Raw genomic sequence first — 20,298 nt, forward strand, 5'->3', positions numbered from 1 at the left:
CATATTTTAGTGGGAAACTCTTCAGCATTGATTATTGTGTTGGTTGTGGGTTTGTTATAAATAGCTTTTTATAATGCTGAGATATATACCCATTTTGGCAAGAGTTTTTATCATGAATGTATGTTGAATTTTATCAAGTGCTTTTTTGGCATCTGTTGAGATGATCATGTGATTTTTGTCTTTTTTTGTTGATGTGGTTGATGCAGTGTATCACATTGAATGATCTGTATATGTTGAACCATCCTTGTGACCCTAGAATGAATGACTCCAACTTGACCATGGGGGACGTATGTTTTTTTTTTAATGTATTGTCAGATTCAGTTCGATACTCTAGCATACTCATATGGAAAGAGGGTGACTCTTGGTCCTTGTTTGTTGCAAGCCTTGGTTAAAGAGGTGGTGTTGGACTGGTGTACCCAAGGGCGCACTGTGTGTTACTGCTGCTCGGACTGGTGTTGGTTTGTGTCTTTCAGGTGTCCGTATTCACAGTCAGGTATGTGGTGAACAAAACCACCTGGTTCTTTTTTTACGAACTGCTTCCTTCAAACACTGCAGCTTTCTTTGGCACATTTATCATGGATAATGAAGTGTGTGCTTTTAGGCATTGGTACTTGGACTCTAGATTTATTCTGGGGAATTGTGGGGAACTTTTTTCCTATTTTGTAAAGTTAAGGATTCTGGAAAAGAGAAACCCCTGAAATCTTTTAAAAAATTTAATAGTAAATGCTATTTTTGAGTGCCTGATTTCTAAGGCAGGTATTATGATCTTCATTATTTGCAGATGTGGAAACAGAGGCTGACAGAGGTGAACACCTCGCTGGGGCTGAGACCTGAGTCTAGGTCTTTTTGAGTCTTCAGACCCATAATTGTTTTCCTCAATGACTTTGCCTTTCAGTTTTATTTAAGGTTTATATTGGTACAATAGATTGTTTACTGTGGAAAGTACTTTAGGATTGAAGACAGGTCTTGGTTCAATTCCAGTTTTACATATAAGTATCTTTGTGTCTTTGGGAAAGTCATTTAGTCTCTTAGCCTCACTTTTTTTCCCCCTTTATAAAATTGTTATGTAGTGGTTTCCCAGGCTTATCCTCAGATATTAGGAGACATTTTGAACATGGGTGTGTAGTATAAAGCACCATCTGTAGTTGTTGAGGGAGAGGGCAGGTATCCTCATTTGTAATAATGAGCCTTCCCCAAACTTTGGCATGTTTTAAGTGATATCAATAGGAATTACTTCTGCAAATCTTTTGGTTGCTCTGAAGTGAGTAGCATGTGACAGCACTGTGACAAGGTGCAGAAGCGTCAGCTCTGGGGTGACTTGGAGCTGGGACATCGCAGCAGATCGCAGGGTTTAGGAACCCCCGTGGGGGCAGGACCAGAAAGCCAGGCTGATCCCCAGCAGGGTGGCAGCTCTGGGGTGACTTGGAGCTGGGACATCGCAGCAAATGTCAGGGTTTAGGAACCCCCATGGGGGCAGGACCAGAAAGCCAGGCTGATCTCCAGCAGGGCAGGACCTTTAACACCTCTGGTGGTGACGGGAGGGGAGCGGTCACACCTTTGCTGTGACTGCTACCTGACTGGCATTTTCTTTTTTTAAATGGTGGGGTAAAGATCTTTTGAGAGGACTGGCGAGACTGACTGAAAGTATATTTAGGTTTTATTTTATCAGCCCTAGTTTTAAGGATAAGAATTCAAAATGTGAAAGTAAAACCGCCCAGGTGATTTGGCTACAGTCGAAAGACGAATTTTAAAATGAATTGTAAGAGTGGTGCCAAAGGGCGTTCTCTTCTCTGCGGACCCCAACGGAAGGAGTGTATCGCCCAGAGGGATGCCCCAGGCTGGTAGGTTGGTTGGTTTGTTTTTCCTTTTAGGCTTCTTGGGAATTTTTTCTGGCTGTTGGCTTAGTCTTTCTTTTCTTTGTCCTCCTCCCCTCCCTCCTTTCACCTTCCCTTCCCTCTTTCGGGCCTCGTTTTTTTTTTTTTTTTTTTTTTTACTGCTTTATAAAACCAGAGTAATATTACTTATCATATCCCTCAGAAATAAAACTAAAGAATAAAGCGTAAATAAAACTTCATAAGCTGAGTGACTGGGTTGAATGACCATCTCTGAGTGAGTGTATATGCTGAGATAGGAGCCAAGAGGTGCCAGGACTCAGGAGAAGGGTGGATGACCACACGTTCTTGTTCTGTAAACTTCAAAATATCTGAACTTGGTCATCTGACATGTGTTTTTTATTTTAGAAAAAGACGAGATCTTTACAGAGTCAATGTACTAGGGAGGACTGTATATATTATATTTCTACGGTGAATTTCATCCTGAAATGGCTGTGTTCTCTGAAAGTCACAAAACGTAAGTGCCTGCTGCTTCCGGGTTCATCTCTGATGTGCAGCTTCTTGCAGCACAGAGTTGGAAATTGCAGCGTGCGTCACACCTGCACCTTCTGGTCTTGGGTGAGGGAGCAGTGGGACTGTTGCTGGGGGATGTTGGCCCAGGACATCACAGCTAAGTCATTCCCTCTCGCTATTTTACAAGTTGAATTTGAGGACGTTTCTGCCTTTTTTCCTACACTGTGGCATGGGGTGTTGCTTTTAAGAGCCTGTAGGTCCAACCTGGGTTGGTGTGAAAGAGCAGTAGGAACACACTCTGGGGGATGGGCTATGGCATTTGCCCCCTCCCCTCAATGGTGCCCTTGGAGGAACTGGGCTGGGTAGACAGGTGCTGTCTCGGCTCTGCTTGGTGTTTCTTTTAGGAGGTGTATATATGACCCGATCATCTCCTTCTGTTAGCTTTTCTCCTTTGAAGTCTAATCCTCATTCAGTCTGGGCCTCCTGGTGGATTCAGGCCACCGAAGACCCTCTCGTGGCCCCTCCTGAACCAAAGCTTCTCTGCTATGAAAGCACCTTAATTTGTAAATCTAATAGCTTCGTGGAAGTTTGAGTGCATGTTTCATAGAATGTGTGTCCCATGTAGGATAGAAAGTAAAAGCTTTATTGTAAACAAAACAACAAAAGTCATTCTAATAAGATTAAACGAAGTAAAGCTCTTTCTGAAGAACTTCTAAGTCTTTAGTATTCAGAGTACTCACCTGCATTGTGAAGCTACGAAGGGTGGGTTTAGAAGTTTAGAATGCTTAGCTTACTTGCCATTCCTATTTTTATAGTATGAAGTGTATTTGTCCTTGAGAGGAATTTTCTTTTCTGCTATTCCTTCCTTGAAACAAACATTTGAAGTAATGGAATAGATTATGGTTCAATAAAATATTTGAGGCCATGGGTATGGAAGTTCATAAGCTGTATGGAGTTATAGCTTTATTTGTATGTGTGTGTAGTAGAGGTATTTGTTTCTGTATATGTGTGTAGAAGTCCAAATTTTTTCTATTAAAGCAGTGTAAATATTTAATATCTCGAGCAAAGTTTGAATTACCTGGGGAAATATTCTTCATTACCACAGAAACTGGTCAATGAGTGAGAGAAATTATTAACATTCAGTTGTTTTAAAATTGAGTTATAATTGGCTTACAGTGTGTTAGTTTCTGATGTACAGCAGAGTGATTCAGTTATATTCAGTTATTTATTTTTTCAGATTATTTTCTGTTATAGGTTATTACAAGATATTGAACACATCTCCCTTTGCTATACAGGAGGACCTTCTATCTATTTTATATATAGTAGTGTGAGTCTGTTTTTTGGGGGGCCTTTAAATAAATTCGATTTCTTTATTCTTGTCTGTGCTGGGTCTTCGTTGCGGCGTGGGCTGTCTCTACTTGTGGGGGCTTCTCTTCATTGCAGTGTGCAGTCTGCTCATAGTGGGGGCTTCTTTTCTTGCAGAGTATGGGCTCTAGGCATTTGGGCTCAGTAGCTGTGACTCACAGGCTTAGCTGCTTCGCGGCATGTGGGATCTTCCCGGACCAGGAATCTCACCCATGTCCCCTGCATTGGCAGGCGGTTTCTTAAACATTGGACCACCAGGGAAGTCCTACTATGAATCTTTTAAACCCAAACTCCTAAGTTATCTCTCCTCCTCTTTCCCCTCTGGTAACTGTAGGTATGTTTTCTGTGTCTGTGAGTCTATTTCTGTTTTGTAATTAGGTTCATTTATATCACTTTTTCAGATTCCACATCTAAGTGATATCTTGTGATGTTTGTCTTTCTCTGACTTACTTTACTTCATATGATAATCTCTAGGTCCATCCATGTTGCTGCGGTGGCTTTTTCATTCTTTCTTATGGCTGAACGATATTCCGTTGTGTGTACACACGCACACACTCACATCTACATCATATCTTCTTTATCCACTCCTCTGTCTGTGGACCCTCAGGTTGCCTCCATATCTTGGCTGTGGTGAGTAGTGTTGCCGTGGACATTGAAGTGCATGTATCTTTTCAAATTAGAGTTTTCATCTGCATATATATACCTAGGACTGGGATTGCTGGATCATATGGTGACTCAATTGTTAGTTTTTTAAGGAACCTCCATACTCTTCTCCATAGTAGCTGCTCCAATTTGCGTTCATCCTAACAATGTCGGGGATGTCTCTTTTCTCCATACCCTCTCCAGCATTTATTAGTAGATGCTTTGATGATGGCCATTCTTATTGATGAGAGATGATACTTAATTCTTTTTTTTATCTGCGTTTCTCTGATAATTAGCAATGTTTAGTATCTTTTCATGTGCCTGTTGGCCATCTGTATGTCTTTGGAGAAATGTCTATTTAGATCATCTGCCCATGTTTTCGTTGAGTTGGTTGCTTTTTTTGTTTTGCTTTCTTTTTGATATTGAGCTATTTGTCTCTTTTGAAAATTAAGCCTTATTGGTCACATCATTTGCAAATATTTATTCCCGTTCAGTAGATTATTTTTATGTTTTGTTTTTGGTTTTCTTTGCTGTGCAAAAGCTTATAAATCTGATTAGGCTCTATTTGTTTATTTTTGCTTTTATTTATTTTGTGTTGAAAGGCTGACCTAAGAAAGCGTTGGTATGATTTTTGTCAGAGAATGTTCTCATCCAGGAGTTTTATAGTGTCATATCTTACGCTTTAGACCATTTTGAGTTACGTTTTGTGTATGGCGTGAGGGAGTGTTCTAACTTAATTGATTCACATGCAACCCTCCAGATTAACATTCAGTTTTGTTAATGAAAAATCAAGCGTTTTTATTTGATTTTGTTAGTTATTGACTGTACATACAGATCTTAAATTCACATAAGCTCTCTTTAGTTTGTTATTTTTCTCATAAGGAATATTTACCTATAATCTTAAAGTTTAGCATTTGGGACTTGGCATGATTATGTTTTCTTGAAATTGAAGAAGCGAAATTTATTTATTTTTTTTTTAATTGAAGGATAATTGCTTTACAGAATTTTGTTGTTTTCTGTCAAACATCAACATGAATCAGCCACAGGTGTACATATATCCCCTCCCTCTCCAATGTCGCTCCCACCTTCCTCCCCACCCCACCCCTCTAGGTTGATGCAGACCCCTGTTTGAGTTCCCTGAGTCATGGAGCAAATCCCCATTGGCTATCTATTTTGCATATGGTAATGTGAGTTTCCACGTTACTCTCTTCATACATCTCACCCTGCCCTCCCTTCTCCCTGTATCCATAAGTCTGTTCTCTATGTCTGTTTGGAGAAGCGAAATTTTAATACTAATTATCTTAAATGTTTTCTTGGTGCATTGGGATTATTTAGCAAAGCTTTAAAAATATTAGGTAAACTTAAAAGTAGTATTATAAAAGGTGTTGATTAGAGAGTGTGTCTGTGATCTTTTGAATGGTGATGTTTGAGGAGTTGGCCATACACTTCTAGAATTGAATGTAAAAACCAGGATTAAAAAAACAAAAACAAAACTCTAGTCTTGTCCAAAACAGAGGGAATCGAAAGCAAAGAATCTTGTGCCATCCTTATTTTGCTACTAGCCATGCGGTGGGTGTGCTGGCAGGAGAGAGACCTGGGGGCAGATATGTGGTTCTGAGCACGCCGGGGAGGTGCCGCCAAGCCCGGCACTGATGGAACAGTGGGAATGGGTGTTTGTAAGGATTTGAAGAGCGGGCAGAAAGCATTAATAGAGATGGTGAAAACTGGAGAGTATCTAACCACAGAAAGTATCTGTAAAGCATCTTGTCCTTCACAAGATGGAAGAGTTAGAAGAGAAAGTGAACTAGAGGAGAGCAGAACCCACATGATTCTCTGGCTGGAAAATGTTACTTAGAGCTTGATGTGCATGTGATCAAGCTAACTTCATGCTTACAAGTATACTTCTAAGCACTTGTAATATTTAGTTTAAGGATAGAATACTTACGTTAATGAGCTAATTTTTACTTGTTTACCCCTGATGATTGCTGTGCTGTGCGTAGTTGCTCAGTCGTGTCTGACTCTTTGCGACCCCTTGGACTGTAGCCCACCAGGCTCTTCTGTCTGTGAGGATTCTCCAGGCAAGAATACTGAGTGGGTTGCTATGCCCTCCTGCAGGGGATCATTCCAACCTAAGGTTCAAATCCAGGTCTCCCGCCTTGCGGGCGGGTTCTTTACCATCTGAGCCACCAGGGAAACCCGTGAGTACTAGAGTGGGTAGCCTATCCTTTTTCCAGTTGAATCTTTCCAACCCAGGAATCGAGCTGGGGTTTCCTGCAATCCAGAATTCTTTACCAGCTGAGCTACCAGCAAAGCCCAATGACTGCTGTTCTCAGACAAATTAAATGAAAAGACATAAGTTCTAAGTTGAGACTTCTAGGCAGGAATTGATTTAAAAACCAAAACAACAAAATGCTCTCAGCTTGAATTAGGGTGTGCTTCTAACTCTTGGACTACTGCTTGCAAGGTAGGAGAGGCCGTTTATCTCTGGACTATGACCTGTGTGTTCAGAAGGAAACAGGGATTCACAGGATGGACAGGTATACCAGATATGACACTATCTAACAAATCGTTCATGGTATTACTGTTGTAGTCATTAGCCATGAAAGCATTATCTGCTTTGTGGAGTATCTGTTGCCAGTTATGTTGGTTCAGACATCCCCTCATTGGCCAATCCTGGACCACCTTCTGTTGCCCAGCTCTGGTGCCCAGTGAATATATACTAATACTAATTCAACTCAGCAAAAATGTGGACAGAAAAGAAATTTTTGCATAAAAATTATTCATTGCATTCTAAAATGTGTTGAACATCCACTAAGTGCAAATATTAATAATTAGAAGATATTTTGAGATCTGATGGAAGGTAATTCAGTGCTTCTTATTTTTTTAATTAAAATGGAGTATTTTTAATCCCCTTGGGGTAGGAAGGTCCAGAATATGGTACTTTAAAACCATTATTGTTTAGTCATAACTTTCTCTCAATAATATAACCATAGTGATTAAAAAAACTGATTATTTCAAGTATCAGATAGTCACATATGAAAAAAATCTTAACCAGAAAATTTTAGATTATTAGGATTTAACCAATAATAATGCATATATTGAACTTTCAAATGGCTGTTTGGGAATTTATTGTTCTTGGGTGACTTTTTAAATGATAGATTAAACTGGGAAGCTTTAATGAATAGTGTTGTTATAAGTGTTACAGCAAAAAACCATTGTCAGTATTTTCTTATATAGGAATTGTATGTGACCATTATTTGTCTGTATATTCCTCTTTTTATTTGTTAAGGATTTCAGAGAGAAAAAGAGGAGCTAGCCTAGGCATTTTTTTTTACTTTAAAAACCTGTGATAAACCATAGTGAAAAAGAATGTATATGTGTACACGTGTGTGTGTGTGTATATGTGTGTGTGTAATTGAACCAGTTTGCTGTATAGTAGGAACTAACACAACATTATAAATCAACTATACGTCAATAAAATAAATTTTTAAAAATTTGACATTTCTTTCTATAAATTTTCTTTGGGAGTTAAATTTGATCTCATTCTGTGTTACAGTGAGTATTCTGCCTGAGGGTATTAAGCTGTCTTGATAATAGTTGTATTGAATTAGGCAGCGAGGGGCAGTTGGACCTCTTGCATTCCTTTTTTCTTGTGTTGTGAGGCCCAGTAGCACCTCCTTTCTTCCTTCTTATTTGGAGGAGGGAGGTTTTCGGTGAATCTTTGATTTCTTGATTGACTGGCTTATTTATTTATTTATGGATAATAAATAATACCTTCCTTTAAAGAAGATATTTTAAAATCATGATTTGAATTGGAAGACACAGGAAGGGATGCAATATCTTGGCTTGGATAAACAAGTGTTTTTCTGTGTTGTCTAAATTCAGACTGTTTTGTTTCCTGCAGAGTATGTAGTGTATTTTAATCACATTATTAAATGATATAATCAACTTCAGACCATCTGCTTATTAATTTACAAGGAAATGAAATGTAATTGCCCCTTTATTTTCTTTTGTCAGGGTGGAAAGTGACATGGTGTCATTAGAAATTTTAATGCCATATCAAGGCCGTGAAGTAACATAGCCAAAAGCTGTTTTTTATGAGCGTTGTAAACTTAGAATTCCAATTACATTTCAGCAGTATTCCAGGAAAACAGTTAGTCTCTCTGCAAGTGATTTAGTCTTCCTTTCATGTCCCCTTGGATTGAGATTCATTGATCCCACTTTGTACAAAGAATCTCCTGTACAAATAGTGAATGTGTAAATGCTTTTGTATTTTTTCTCTAGCTTAGTCATCAAGCTCAACATCTAGAAATAGTTGCTTTACAAATGATTCATCCCAAATTTTTATAATATGGCTATATTAAAGTTGACTTGATAATATTACAGATACTTCATGCTCAGTTGAGAGCTGGCTGGCCCAGGAAAGCTGCAGTTTAATATAGAAAAGCAAAAATGAAACAAAGAACCCCAAAAAAGCAAACTGTGGAAACCCATATCTTCTGGATCATGCCCCTAGATGTGTCTGAGTCTGTAGAAGGATGAAGAGTCCAGTTACTTACTGAAATTCGTGTTACTAAGGCAGATTCACACTCTCCGTGAGCAGGGTCAGACTCTGAATGCCGCCTTGCACACTGATGCCCTCTTCTGGAGTACTGAGCGCACGACTGAGGAAAGTGAAATGGGTAAATTCTGAGGAGGCAAAATCGCTCGGTGACACTAGAATTCTTCATCGGTAAAGACTTAACTTTGGCCTTTGTGCTGAAGAGAGAAATAGTATTATGGAGTTTTGATTATTAGGTTCTGTTTATGGTTCTCTTATAAAGGCCCCTAAATCATTTATATTAGTAGGTAAGAGGTAGTTCCATCTAGAGAATTATATTCTTTTTTTTTTTCATTTATTTTTATTAGTTGGAGGCTAATTACTTTACAATATTGTAGTGGTTTTTGTCATACATTGACTTGAATTAGCCATGGATTTACATGTGTTCCCCATCCCGATCCCCCCTCCCACCTCCCTCCCCACCCCATCCCTCTGGGTCATCCCAGTGCACCAGCCCCGAGCACTTGTCTCATGCATCCAACCTGGGCTGGTGATCTGTTTCACCCTAGATAATATACATGTTTCGATGCTGTTCTCTTGAAACATCCCACCCTCGCCTTCTCCCACAGAGTCCAAAACTCTGTTCTGTACATCTGTGTCTCTTTTTCTGTTTTGCATATAGGGTTATCATTACCATCTTTCTAAATTCCATATATATGTGTTAGTATACTGTAATGGTCTTTATCTTTCTGGCTTACTTCACTCTGTATAATGGGCTCCAGTTTCATCCATCTCATTAGAACTGATTCAAATGAATTCTTTTTAATGGCTGAGTAATATTCCATGGTGTATATGTACCACAGCTTCCTTATCCATTCGTCTGCTGATGGGCATCTAGGTTGCTTCCATGTCCTGGCTATTATAAACAGTGCTGCGATGAACATTGGGATGCACGTGTCTCTTTCAGATCTGGTTTCCTTGGTGTGTATGCCCAGGAGTGGGATTGCTGGGTCATATGGCAGTTCTATTTCCAGTTTTTTAAGAAATCTCCACACTGTTTTCCATAGCGGCTGTACTAGTTTGCATTCCCACCAACAGTGTAAGAGGGGTTCCCTTTTCTCCACACCCTCTCCAGCATTTATTGCTTGTAGACTTTTGGATAGCAGCCATCCTGACTGGCGTGTAATGGTACCTCATTGTGGTTTTGATTTGCATTTAGAGAATTATGTTCTATATAAATGTCAAAAATGGGTTCATTTGAAGCAATTTTCTTTAGAAAAATCAAGTATTTCTACTGAGAGCCAACATTTATATATGATTACAAATAGCGCTTTACATTTAATAAAGTACTGTCAAATGTAATTATGTCATGTAGTAATCTTAATGATGTGGGGAGAGGGTGTTGTAGTGATGAAAATGGGTCTGATGATGGCAGCTGACATTTATTATTCACTGTGCATCAGACCCTGCACTGCCCATTTACACAAATCTCATTTAATCTTCATAACCCCTCACTCTCTTCACTGTACAGATGACCAAACTCGAGTCTTATGGAGAATAACGAACTTGACCAAAACTGGCGATTGATGGACCCTGTGTTTGAACCACTCCAGTGTTCTTGCCTGGAGAATCCCATGGACAGAGAGGCCTGGTGAGCTGCTGTCCGCAGGGTCACAAAGAGCTGGACACGCGTGAGGCAACTCAGCACCGCACACACACAGCACAGTCCTGCGGGAGCTTTGCAGCAGATGCTTTTAAGGTCTTCTAAACGAGTTGTTCCCTGCTGGTAAACTGAGTGCGTGCACGGAGAATCTCATTAATAAATTAGTGGAACCTCCTAATCTTTCACTGCAATGGCATTGTATTCAGATGAGTACTCTGCTAGGCCTCTTCTTTTTTTTAAATGTTGGCACATATCAAGGTTCCTTGGTCATATGGGTGACTGTGTGCCTGTGCCGAGTTCCCATAGTAGCGCTGCCTGGATATGCTGTGGGCACATGACACTTAACACGTCTTCAAGTCTCTGAGGCAAACTCAGGATCTGTTCTCCTCTGTCTCCTGCTTTTCTCCATAGGCTTACGCACTCTCTGCTCGCTCTCTCCCTTTCTCACTCCCCCTCCCTTCTTATCCTTCCCACCACTCCCTTCCCTGCTTCTTCCTCTCCTTGCCCTCTCTCCTTCCCCTCCCCCTAGCATGCATTCCTCCTTATTCCTGAGGGGAGAAGCCCTTCCGAGGGAAGAAGAGTGCTAAGGCCTGTCTCAGGCCCACAGTTGGCCTGAGACAGTCTCTGGGAAGCGCTGCTTCTGGGCTCAGCCAGAATTAGATGCTAGTAGGAAATGGTACCATTGGAGATGCTGTAGCTGTTCTGAATAATCTCACTGATGTTTCCCTTGAGATTAGATTAGGTGTAGAAAGCTGAGTGCCAAAAAATTGATGCTTTTGAACTGTGGTGTTGGAGAAGACTCTTGAGAGTCCCTTGGACTGCAAGGAGATCCAACCAGTTCATCCTAAAGGAGATCAGTCCTGGGGTGTTCATTGGAAGGACTGATGCTGAAGCTGAAACTACAATACTTTGGCCACCTCATGCGAGGAGTTGACTCACTGGAAAAGACCCTGATGCTGGGAGGCATTGGGGGCAGGAGGAGAAGGGGACGACAGAGGATGAGATGGCTGGATGGCATCACCAACTCGATGGGCATTAGTTTGAGTAAACTCCGGGAGTTGGTGATGGACAGGGAGGCCTGGCATGCTGCAATTCATGGGGTCGCAAAGAGTTGGACACGACTGAGCGACTGAACTGACTGACTGAGAAATCTCCTAGAGCTCAGCAATGAATTTAGTAAAATTGCAGGATACAGAATTAATAGAAATCTCTGCATTTCTATACATTAACAATGAAAGATCAGAAAGATAAATTAAGGAAATAATCTCATTTGCTTTCACATCAAAAAGAATAAAATACCTAGGAATAAATCTACCTAAGGAGGTAAAACTCAACGTTCAGAAAACTAAGATCATGGCATCTGGTCCAATGACTTCTTGGCAAATAGATGGAGAAACAATGGAAACAGTTACAGACTTTCTTGGGCCCAAAATAACTGCAGATGGTGGCTGCAGCCATGAAATTAAAAGATGCTTTCTCCTTGGAAGAAAAGCTGTGACAAACCTAGACAGTGTATTAAAAAGCAGAGAGATTACTCTGCCAACAATAGCCTATCTAATCAAAGCTATGGTTTTTCCAGTAGTCATGTATGGATGGATGTGAGAGTTGGACCATAAAGAAAGCTGAGTGCTGAAGAATTGATGCTTTTGAACTGTGGTGTTGGAGAAGACTCTTGTGAGTCCTTGGACTGGGAGGAGATCCAACCAGTCAGTCCTAAAGGAAATCAGTCCTGAATATTCATTGAAAGGACTGATGCTGAAGCTGAAACTCCAATACTATGGCCACCTGATGTGAAAAACTGACTCCTTGGAAAAGATCCTGATGCTGGGAAAGATTGAAGGCAGAAGGAGAAAGAGACAACAGAGGATGAGATGATTGGATGGCATCACCGGCTCGATGGACATGAGTTTGAGAAAGCTCCAGGAGTTGTGATGGACAGGGAGGCCTGGCATGCTGCAGTCCATGGTGTCAGAGAGAGTTGGACACGACTGAGTGACTGAATGGAACTGAAGGAAGTAAAAGACCTGTACTCCAAAAACTATAAAATGCTGATGAAAGAAATCAAAGATGATACTAACAGATGGAAGTGTGTTCTTAGACTGGAAGAATTAATCTTGTCAAAATGACTAGACTACACAAGGCAATCTATAAATTCAATGCAATGCCTATCAAACTACCAGTGGCATTTTTCACAGAACTAGAAGAAAAAGCCTTACAAATTGTGTATGAAAAAGCAAAAGACCCCAAAGAGCCAAAGCAGTTGTAAGAAAGAAAAATGGAGTTGAGAGAATCTGGATCCCTGACTTCAGACTATACTGAAAAGCTGTCGTAATCAAAACAGTATGGCATTGGCCCCAAAACAGAAATATAGATCAGAGGAACCAGGGTGGAAAGCCCAAAAATACACCCACACACATAGTTTTGATTACTATGACATAGGAGGCAAGAATATGCAATGGAGAAAAGACTGTCTCTTTAGTAAGTGGTGCTGGGAAAACTTGACAACTATATGTTAAAGAATGAAATTAGAACATTCTTTAACACCATACAGAAAAAAATAAGCTCAGCATGGATTAGAGACCTAAATGTAAGACTGGATGCTATAAAATTCCTAGAGGAAAACCAAGGCGGAAGATTCTTTGACACAAATTGCAGCAATATGTTTTTGGATCTGTCTCCTAGAGTAACAAATATAAAAACAAACAAAAAAAATAAGACAATGGGATCTACTTAAACTCAAAAGCTTTTGCACATCAAAGGAAACTGTTAACAAAAAGACAACCTTCAGAATGGGAGAAAATGTTTGCAAATGATGTTGACCAACACAGGATTAAACTCTAAAATATACAAACAGATTATGTGCCCAAAATCAATAGAACAAACAACCCAATTAAAAATGGGCAGAAGATCTAAACACACATTTCTTTTTTAAAAAGTTTTTATTATTAGTTGGAGTACAATTGCTTTACAATGTCGTGCTGGTTTCTGCCATGCTTCAACATGGGTCCCTCATGGGTGTACACATGTCCCCTCCCTCACAAACATCCTTCCTACCTCATTCCTACCCCCCACCCCGTCCTCCTCTCCAGGTTGTCACAGAGCACTGGGTCAAGGTCCCCGTGTCCTACAGCAGGTTCCCACTGGCCATCTGTTTTTACATATGGCAGCGTGTATGTTTCAGTGCTAGTCTCTCAATTTCCCCACCCTCTCCTGTCCCTGCTGTGTCCACAAGTATGTTCTCTATGTTTGCATCTCTACTGTGGCCCCCCAGATAGGTCCATCAGTAACATTTTTCTAGCTTCCATAGATATATGTGCTAATACATGATATTTGTCTTTATGACTTACTTCACTCTCTGTAGCAGGCTCTGGGTTCATCCACCTCGCTAGAATTCACTCAAATTCAGTCATTTTTATGTCTGAGTAATAGTCCATTGTATGTATGTACCACAACTTCTTTATTCACTCATCTGTCGATGGACATTCATGTTGTTTCCATGTCCTGACTATTGTGAATAGTGCTGTAACGAACATTGGGGTACGTGTGTTTTTTAGAATTCTGGTTTTCTTAGGGTATATGCCCAGTAATGAGATGGCTGGGCCGTATGGTAATTTTATTCCTAATTTTTAAATAAGTCTCCACACTGTTCTTCATAGTGGCTGTATCAATTTACATTCTCACCAATAGTACAGGAGGGTTCCCTTTTCTCCAAATCCTCTCCAGCATTTGTTGTTGGTAGATTTTTTGATAATGGGTGTTCTGACCAGTGTTAGGTGATACATCATTCTAGTTTTGATTTGCATTAGTCTAATAATAAGTGATGTTGAGCATCTTTTCATGTGTTTATTAGTCATCAGTTTGTCTTCTTTGGAGAAATGTCTGTTTAGGTCTTCTGCCCACTTTATGATTGGGGTTTTTTGTTATTCTGATATTGACCTGCATAAGCTGATTGTGTACTTTGAACATTAATCCTTTGTCAGTTGCTTCATTTGCAGTTATTTTCTCCCATTCTGAGAGTTGTCTTTTTATCTTGTTTATGGTTTTCTTTGCTGTGCAAAAGCTTTTCGGTTTAATTAGGTCTTCTTTATTTTTGTTTTTATTTTCATTACTCTAGGAGGTGGGTCATAAAGGATCTTGCTGTGATTTATATCAAAGAGTGTTCTGCCTATGTTTTCTTCTAGGAGTTTTATAGTTTCTGGTCTTGCATTCAGGTCTTTAATCTATTTTGAGTTTACTTGGGGGCAAGATGTTAGGGAGTGTTTTAATTTAATTCTTTTACATGTAGCTATCCAGTTTTCCCAGCCACATTTATTGAAGAGACTGTCTTTTCTCCATTGTGTATTCTTGCCTCCTTTGTTAAAGATAAGGTGCCCATAGGTGTGTGGGTTTATCTCTTGGCTTTCTTTCTTGTTCTGTTGGTCTATATTTCTGTCTTTCTTCCAGTACCATTCTGTCTTAATGACTGTAGCTTTGTAGGATAATATGAAGTCAGGAAGGTTGATTCCTCCAACTCCATTTTCCTTTCTCAAGATTGCTTTAACAATTTGGGATATTCTTTGTTTCCATACAAATTGTAAAAATTTTTTTCTTTGTTCTGTGGAAAATGCCATTGGTAACTTGATAAGGATTGCACTGAATTTGTAGATTGCTTTGGGTAGTATAGTCATTTTCACACTGTTGATTCTTCCAATCTAAGAACATTTTGTATCTCTTTATCTGTTTATGTTGTCTTTGATTTCTTTCCTCAGTGTCTTATAGTTTTCTGTATATAGGTCTTTTGTCTCCTTTCACTGCAGTGGTAAATGGGACTGATTCCTTACTTTCTCATCCTGATTTTTCATTGCTAGTGTATAGGAAAGCAAGGGGTTTCTGTGTATTGACTTTGTGATCCTGCAACTTTGCCAAATTCGCTAACTAGCTCTATTAATTTTATGGTAGTATCTTTAGGGTTTTCCATGTGTAATATCATATTGTCTACAAACAGTGAGAGTTTTACTTCTTCTTTTCCAGTCTGGATTCCTTTTGTTTCTATTTCTTCTCTAATATCCATGTCTAGGGCTTCCAAAACTATGTTGAATAATAGTGGTGAGAGTGGGCACCCTTGTCTTGTTCCTGATCTTAGAGGAGATGCTTTCAGCTTTTCACCATTGAGAAAGCATTAGCTGTGGGTTTATCATCTATGGCCTTTATAATGTTGAGTTACCAGGTGATGCTAGTGGTCAAGAACCCACCTGCCAGTGCAGGGGATGTAAGAGATGTGGGTTCAGTTCCTGCATTGGAAAGATCCCCTGGAGGAAGGCACAACAACCCACTCTAGTATTCTTGCCTGGAGAACCCCATGGACAGGGGAGCCTGTCAGGCAACGGTCCACAGGGTCACACACAGTTGGACCCCATTGACATCACTGAGCATAGCACACACACAGGTTCCTTCAATGCCCATTTTCTGAAGTTTTTTTTTTTTTAAATCATAAATGGTTGCTGAACTTTGTTGAAAGCTTTTTCTGCGTCTGTTGAGAGTATCATATGATGTTTGTCTTTTAACTTGTTGATATGGTGTATCACATTGACTGACTTGGATATATGGAAGCATCCTTGCATCCCTGGGATAAACCCAACTTGATCCTGGCATATGATCCTTTTAATGTGTTGTTGGATTCGTTTGCTAGAATTTTGTTGAGGATTTTTGCATCTATGTTTATTAGTGATATTGGCCTGTAATTTTCTTTTTTTATGATGTCTTTTTCTAGTTTTGGTATCAGAGTGATGGTGGCCTTGTAGAATGAGTTTGAAATTGTTCCTTCCTCTCCAACTTTTTGAGAGAGTTTGAGAAGGATAGATGTAGCTCATCTCTGAATGTTTGATAGAATTTATCTGTGAAGCCATCTGGCCCTGGACTTTTGTTTTTTGAGAGATTTTTTTTTTTTTTAATCACATTTTCAATTTCATTACCTGTGATTTACTTGTTCATAATTTCTATTTCTTCCTAGTTCAGTCTTAGGAGGTTGATCTTCTCTACAAACCTTTCCATTTCTTCCAGGTTGTCCATTATATTGGCATATAGTTGCTCTTAATCGTCTATTATAATCCTTTGTGTATCTGCATTGACTGTTTTAATCTCTCCATTTGCATCTCTAATTTTACTGATTTGAGTCTTCACACTTTTTTTCTTGATAAATCTTGCTAATGGTTTGCCAATTTTATCTTCTCAAAGAACCAACTTTTAGTTTTATTGATCATTGCTGTTGTTCCCTTCATTTATTTTTCACTTATTTCTGCTCTGATCTTCTATGATTTTTTCCTTTTACTACCTTGGGGTTTTTCTGTTCTTCTTTTTCCAGTTTCTTTAGGTGTAAGGTTAGGTTGTCAATTTGATGTTTTTCTTGTTTCTTGAGGTAGAATTGTATTGCTATAAACTTCCCTCTTAGAACTACTTTTGCTGCATCCCATAGGTTTTCGAGTTGTCATATTTTCATTATCATTTGTTTCTGTGTATTTTTTGACTTCCCTTTAATGACTTGTTGGTTATTTAGAAGCCTATAGTTAATTTTCATGTGTTTCTGTTTCTTATACCTTTCCCCCCTGTCTTTGATATCTAATCTCATAGGTGGCTCAGCTGGTAAAGAACCCACCTGCCAGCACAGGGAATGCAAGAGACATGGGTTCAAACCCTGGGTCAAGAAGATGCCCTGGGGTAGGAAATGGCAACCCACTTCCATTCTTGCCTGGAAAATTCCATGGACAGAGGAGCCTGGTGGGCTACAGTCCTTGGGGTCGCAAAGAGTCGGACACCACTGAGTGTGCACACACACAAACTCATAGCATTGTAGTCAGAAAAGATGCCTGATATGATTTAAGTTTTCTTACATTTACTGAGGCTTGATTTGTGGTCCAATATGTGATCTATCCTGGAGAATGTTCCATGTGAACTTGAGAAGAAAGTGTATTCTGCTGCATTTGGATGAAATGTCCTGAAGAGGTCATTAGGTCCATCTGGTCTAACTGTCATTTAAGGCTTGTGTTTCCTTATTAATTTTCTGTTTGCATGATCTGTTCATTGGTGTAAGTGGCTTATTAAAGCCTGCTATTATTATTGTGTTACTGTCAATTACCGTTTTATGTCTGCTAGTGTTTGCCTTATGTATCCCGGTGTTTCTTTGTTGGATGTGTAAATATTTATAGTTGTTGTGTCTTGCTTGGTCGATCCCTTGATCATTATGTAGTGTCCTTCCTTATCTCTTATAATCTTTAAGATCTATTTTGTCTGATATGAGAATTGCTACTCCAGTTTTCTTCTGATTTCTGTTTGCATGAAATATTTTTCCATCCTCTCACTTTCAGTTTGTATTTGTTTCTGGTTCTGAAGTGAGTCTAATATAGACAGCATATATTTGAGTCTTGTTTTTGTATCCATTCAACCAGTCTTTGGAGCATTTAATCCATTTACATTTAAAGTAATTATTGATATGTATGATCCTATTAACATTTACTTTATTGTTTTGGGTTTCTTTTTGTAGGCCTTTTCTTGTTTCCTGTGTGGGGAACTTCCTTTAGCATTTATTGTAAAGCTGCTTTTGTAGTGCTGAATTTTCTTAACTTTTGACTATCTGTAAAGCTTTTGATTTCTCTGAATCTGAATGAGACCCTTGCTGGATAGAGTAATCTTGGTTGTAGATCTTTGCCTTTCATTATTTTAAATATATCCTTGTGCAGAGATCTTTCTGCTGATAGATCAGCTGTTAACCTTATGGGGTTTTCCTTGTATGTTACTTGTTGCTTTTCTCTTGCTACCTTCAATATTTTTTCTTTGTGTTTAATTTTTTTTAGTTTGATTAATGTGTGTCTCGGCATGTTTCTCCTTGGGTTTATCTTGTATGGAACTCTCTGCACTCGTTGGACCTGATTGACTCTTCCTTTCTCATTTTAGGTAAGCTTTTGGCTATAATCTCTTCAAAAAATTTCTCAGACCCTTTATTTTTCTCTTTTTCTTCTCAGTTCAGTTCAGTTCAGTTCAGTCACTCAGTCGTGTCCGACTCTTTGCAACCCCATGAATCGCAGCACGCCAGGCCTCCCTGTCCATCACCAACTCCCAGAGTTTACTCAAACTCATGCCCATCGAGTCAGTGATGCCATCCAGCCATCTCATCCTCTGTCACCCCCTTCTCCTCCTGCCCCCAATCCCTCCCAGCATCAGGGTCTTTTCCAATGAGTCAACTCTTCGCATGAGGTGGCCAAAGTACTGGAGTTTCAGCTTTAGCATCAGTCCTTCCAGTGAACACCCAGGACTGATCTCCTTTAGGATGAACTGGTTGGATCTCCTTGCAGTCCAAGGGACTCTCAAGAGTCTTCTCCAACACCACAGTTCAAAAGCATCAATTTTTCGGTGCTCAGCTTTCTTCACAGTCCAACTCTCACATCCACACATGACCACTGGAAAAACCATAGCCTTGACCAGACGGACCTTTGTTGGCAAAGTAATGTCTCTGCTTTTTAATATGCTATCTAGGTTGGTCATAACTTTCCTTCCAAGGAGTAAGTGTCTTTTAATTTCATGGCTGCAGTCACCATCCACAGTGATTTTGGAGCCCCCAAAAATGAAGTCTGACACTGTTTCCACTGTCTCCCCATCTATTTCCCATGAGGTGATGGGACCAGATGCCATGATCTTAGTTTTCTGAATGTTGAGCTTTAAGCCAACTTTTTCACTCTCCTCTTTCACTTTCATCAAGAGGCTTTTTAGTTCCTCTTCACTCTCTGCCATAAGGGTGGTGTCATCTGCATATCTGAGGTTACTAATATTTCTCCCTGAAATCTTGATTCCAGCCTGTGCTTCTTCTAGCCCAGCGTTTCTCATGATGTACTCTGCATAGAAGTTAAATAAGCAGGGTGACAATATACAGCCTTGACGTACTCCTTTTACTATTTGGAACCAGTCTGTTGTTCCATGTCCAGTTCTAACTGTTGCTTCCTGACCTGCATATAGGTTTCTCAAGAGGCAGGTCAGGTGGTCTGGTATTCCCATCTCTTTCAGAATTTTCCACAGTTTATTGTGATCCACACAGTCGAAGGCTTTCGCATAGTCAATAAAGCAGAAATAGATGTTTTTCTGGAACTCTGTTGCTTTTTCGATGATCCAGTGGATATTGGCAATTTGATCTCTGGTTCCTCGGCCTTTTCTAAAACCAACTTGAACATCTGGAAGTTCTCGGTTCACGTATTGCTGAAGCCTGGCTTGGAGAATTTTGAGCATTACTTTACTAGCGTGTGAGATGAGTGCAATTGTGCGGTAGTTCGAGCATTCTTTGGGATTGCCTTTCTTAGGGATTGGAATGAAAACTGACCTTTTCCAGTTCTGTGGCCACTACTGAGTTTTCCAAATTTGCTGGCATATTGAGTGATGCACTTTAACAGCATCATCTTTCAGGATTTGAAATAGCTCAACTGGAATTCCATCATATCCACTAGCTTTGTTCATAGTGATGCTTTCTAAGGCCCACTTGACTTCACATTCCAGGATGTCTGGCTCTAGGTCAGTGATTACACCATTGTGATTATCTGGGTTGTGAAGATCTTTTTTGTACAGTTCTTCTGTGTATTCTTGCCACCTCTTCTTAATATCTTCTGCTTCTGTTAGGTCTATACCATTTCAGTCTTTTATCGAACCCATCTTTGCCTGAAATGTTCCCTTGATATCTCTAATTTCTAGGACCCCTATAATTCGAATGTTGGTGGATTTAATATTGT

General features: G+C 39.7%; 1 protein-coding gene across 16 annotated transcripts in view; it reads left to right on the plus strand.

The window, feature by feature from the left end:
• PSD3 (pleckstrin and Sec7 domain containing 3) overlaps window positions 1-20,298 on the plus strand; it is a 573,880-nt gene that overhangs the window by 309,702 nt on the left and 243,880 nt on the right. The window contains exon 2 of one of the 16 annotated variants that reach the window (XM_043454556.1): window positions 10,424-10,543. The exons of the other annotated variants lie outside the window; for them this stretch is intronic. Within the exon in view, the coding sequence (XP_043310491.1) occupies window positions 10,443-10,543 (101 nt within the window). The 5' untranslated portion in view covers window positions 10,424-10,442. The remainder of the gene's footprint in view (window positions 1-10,423; window positions 10,544-20,298) is intronic. 16 annotated transcript variants of the gene reach the window in all.

This window comes from Cervus canadensis, chromosome 31 (assembly GCF_019320065.1).
Source record: "Cervus canadensis isolate Bull #8, Minnesota chromosome 31, ASM1932006v1, whole genome shotgun sequence".
Taxonomy (NCBI): domain Eukaryota; kingdom Metazoa; phylum Chordata; class Mammalia; order Artiodactyla; family Cervidae; genus Cervus; species Cervus canadensis.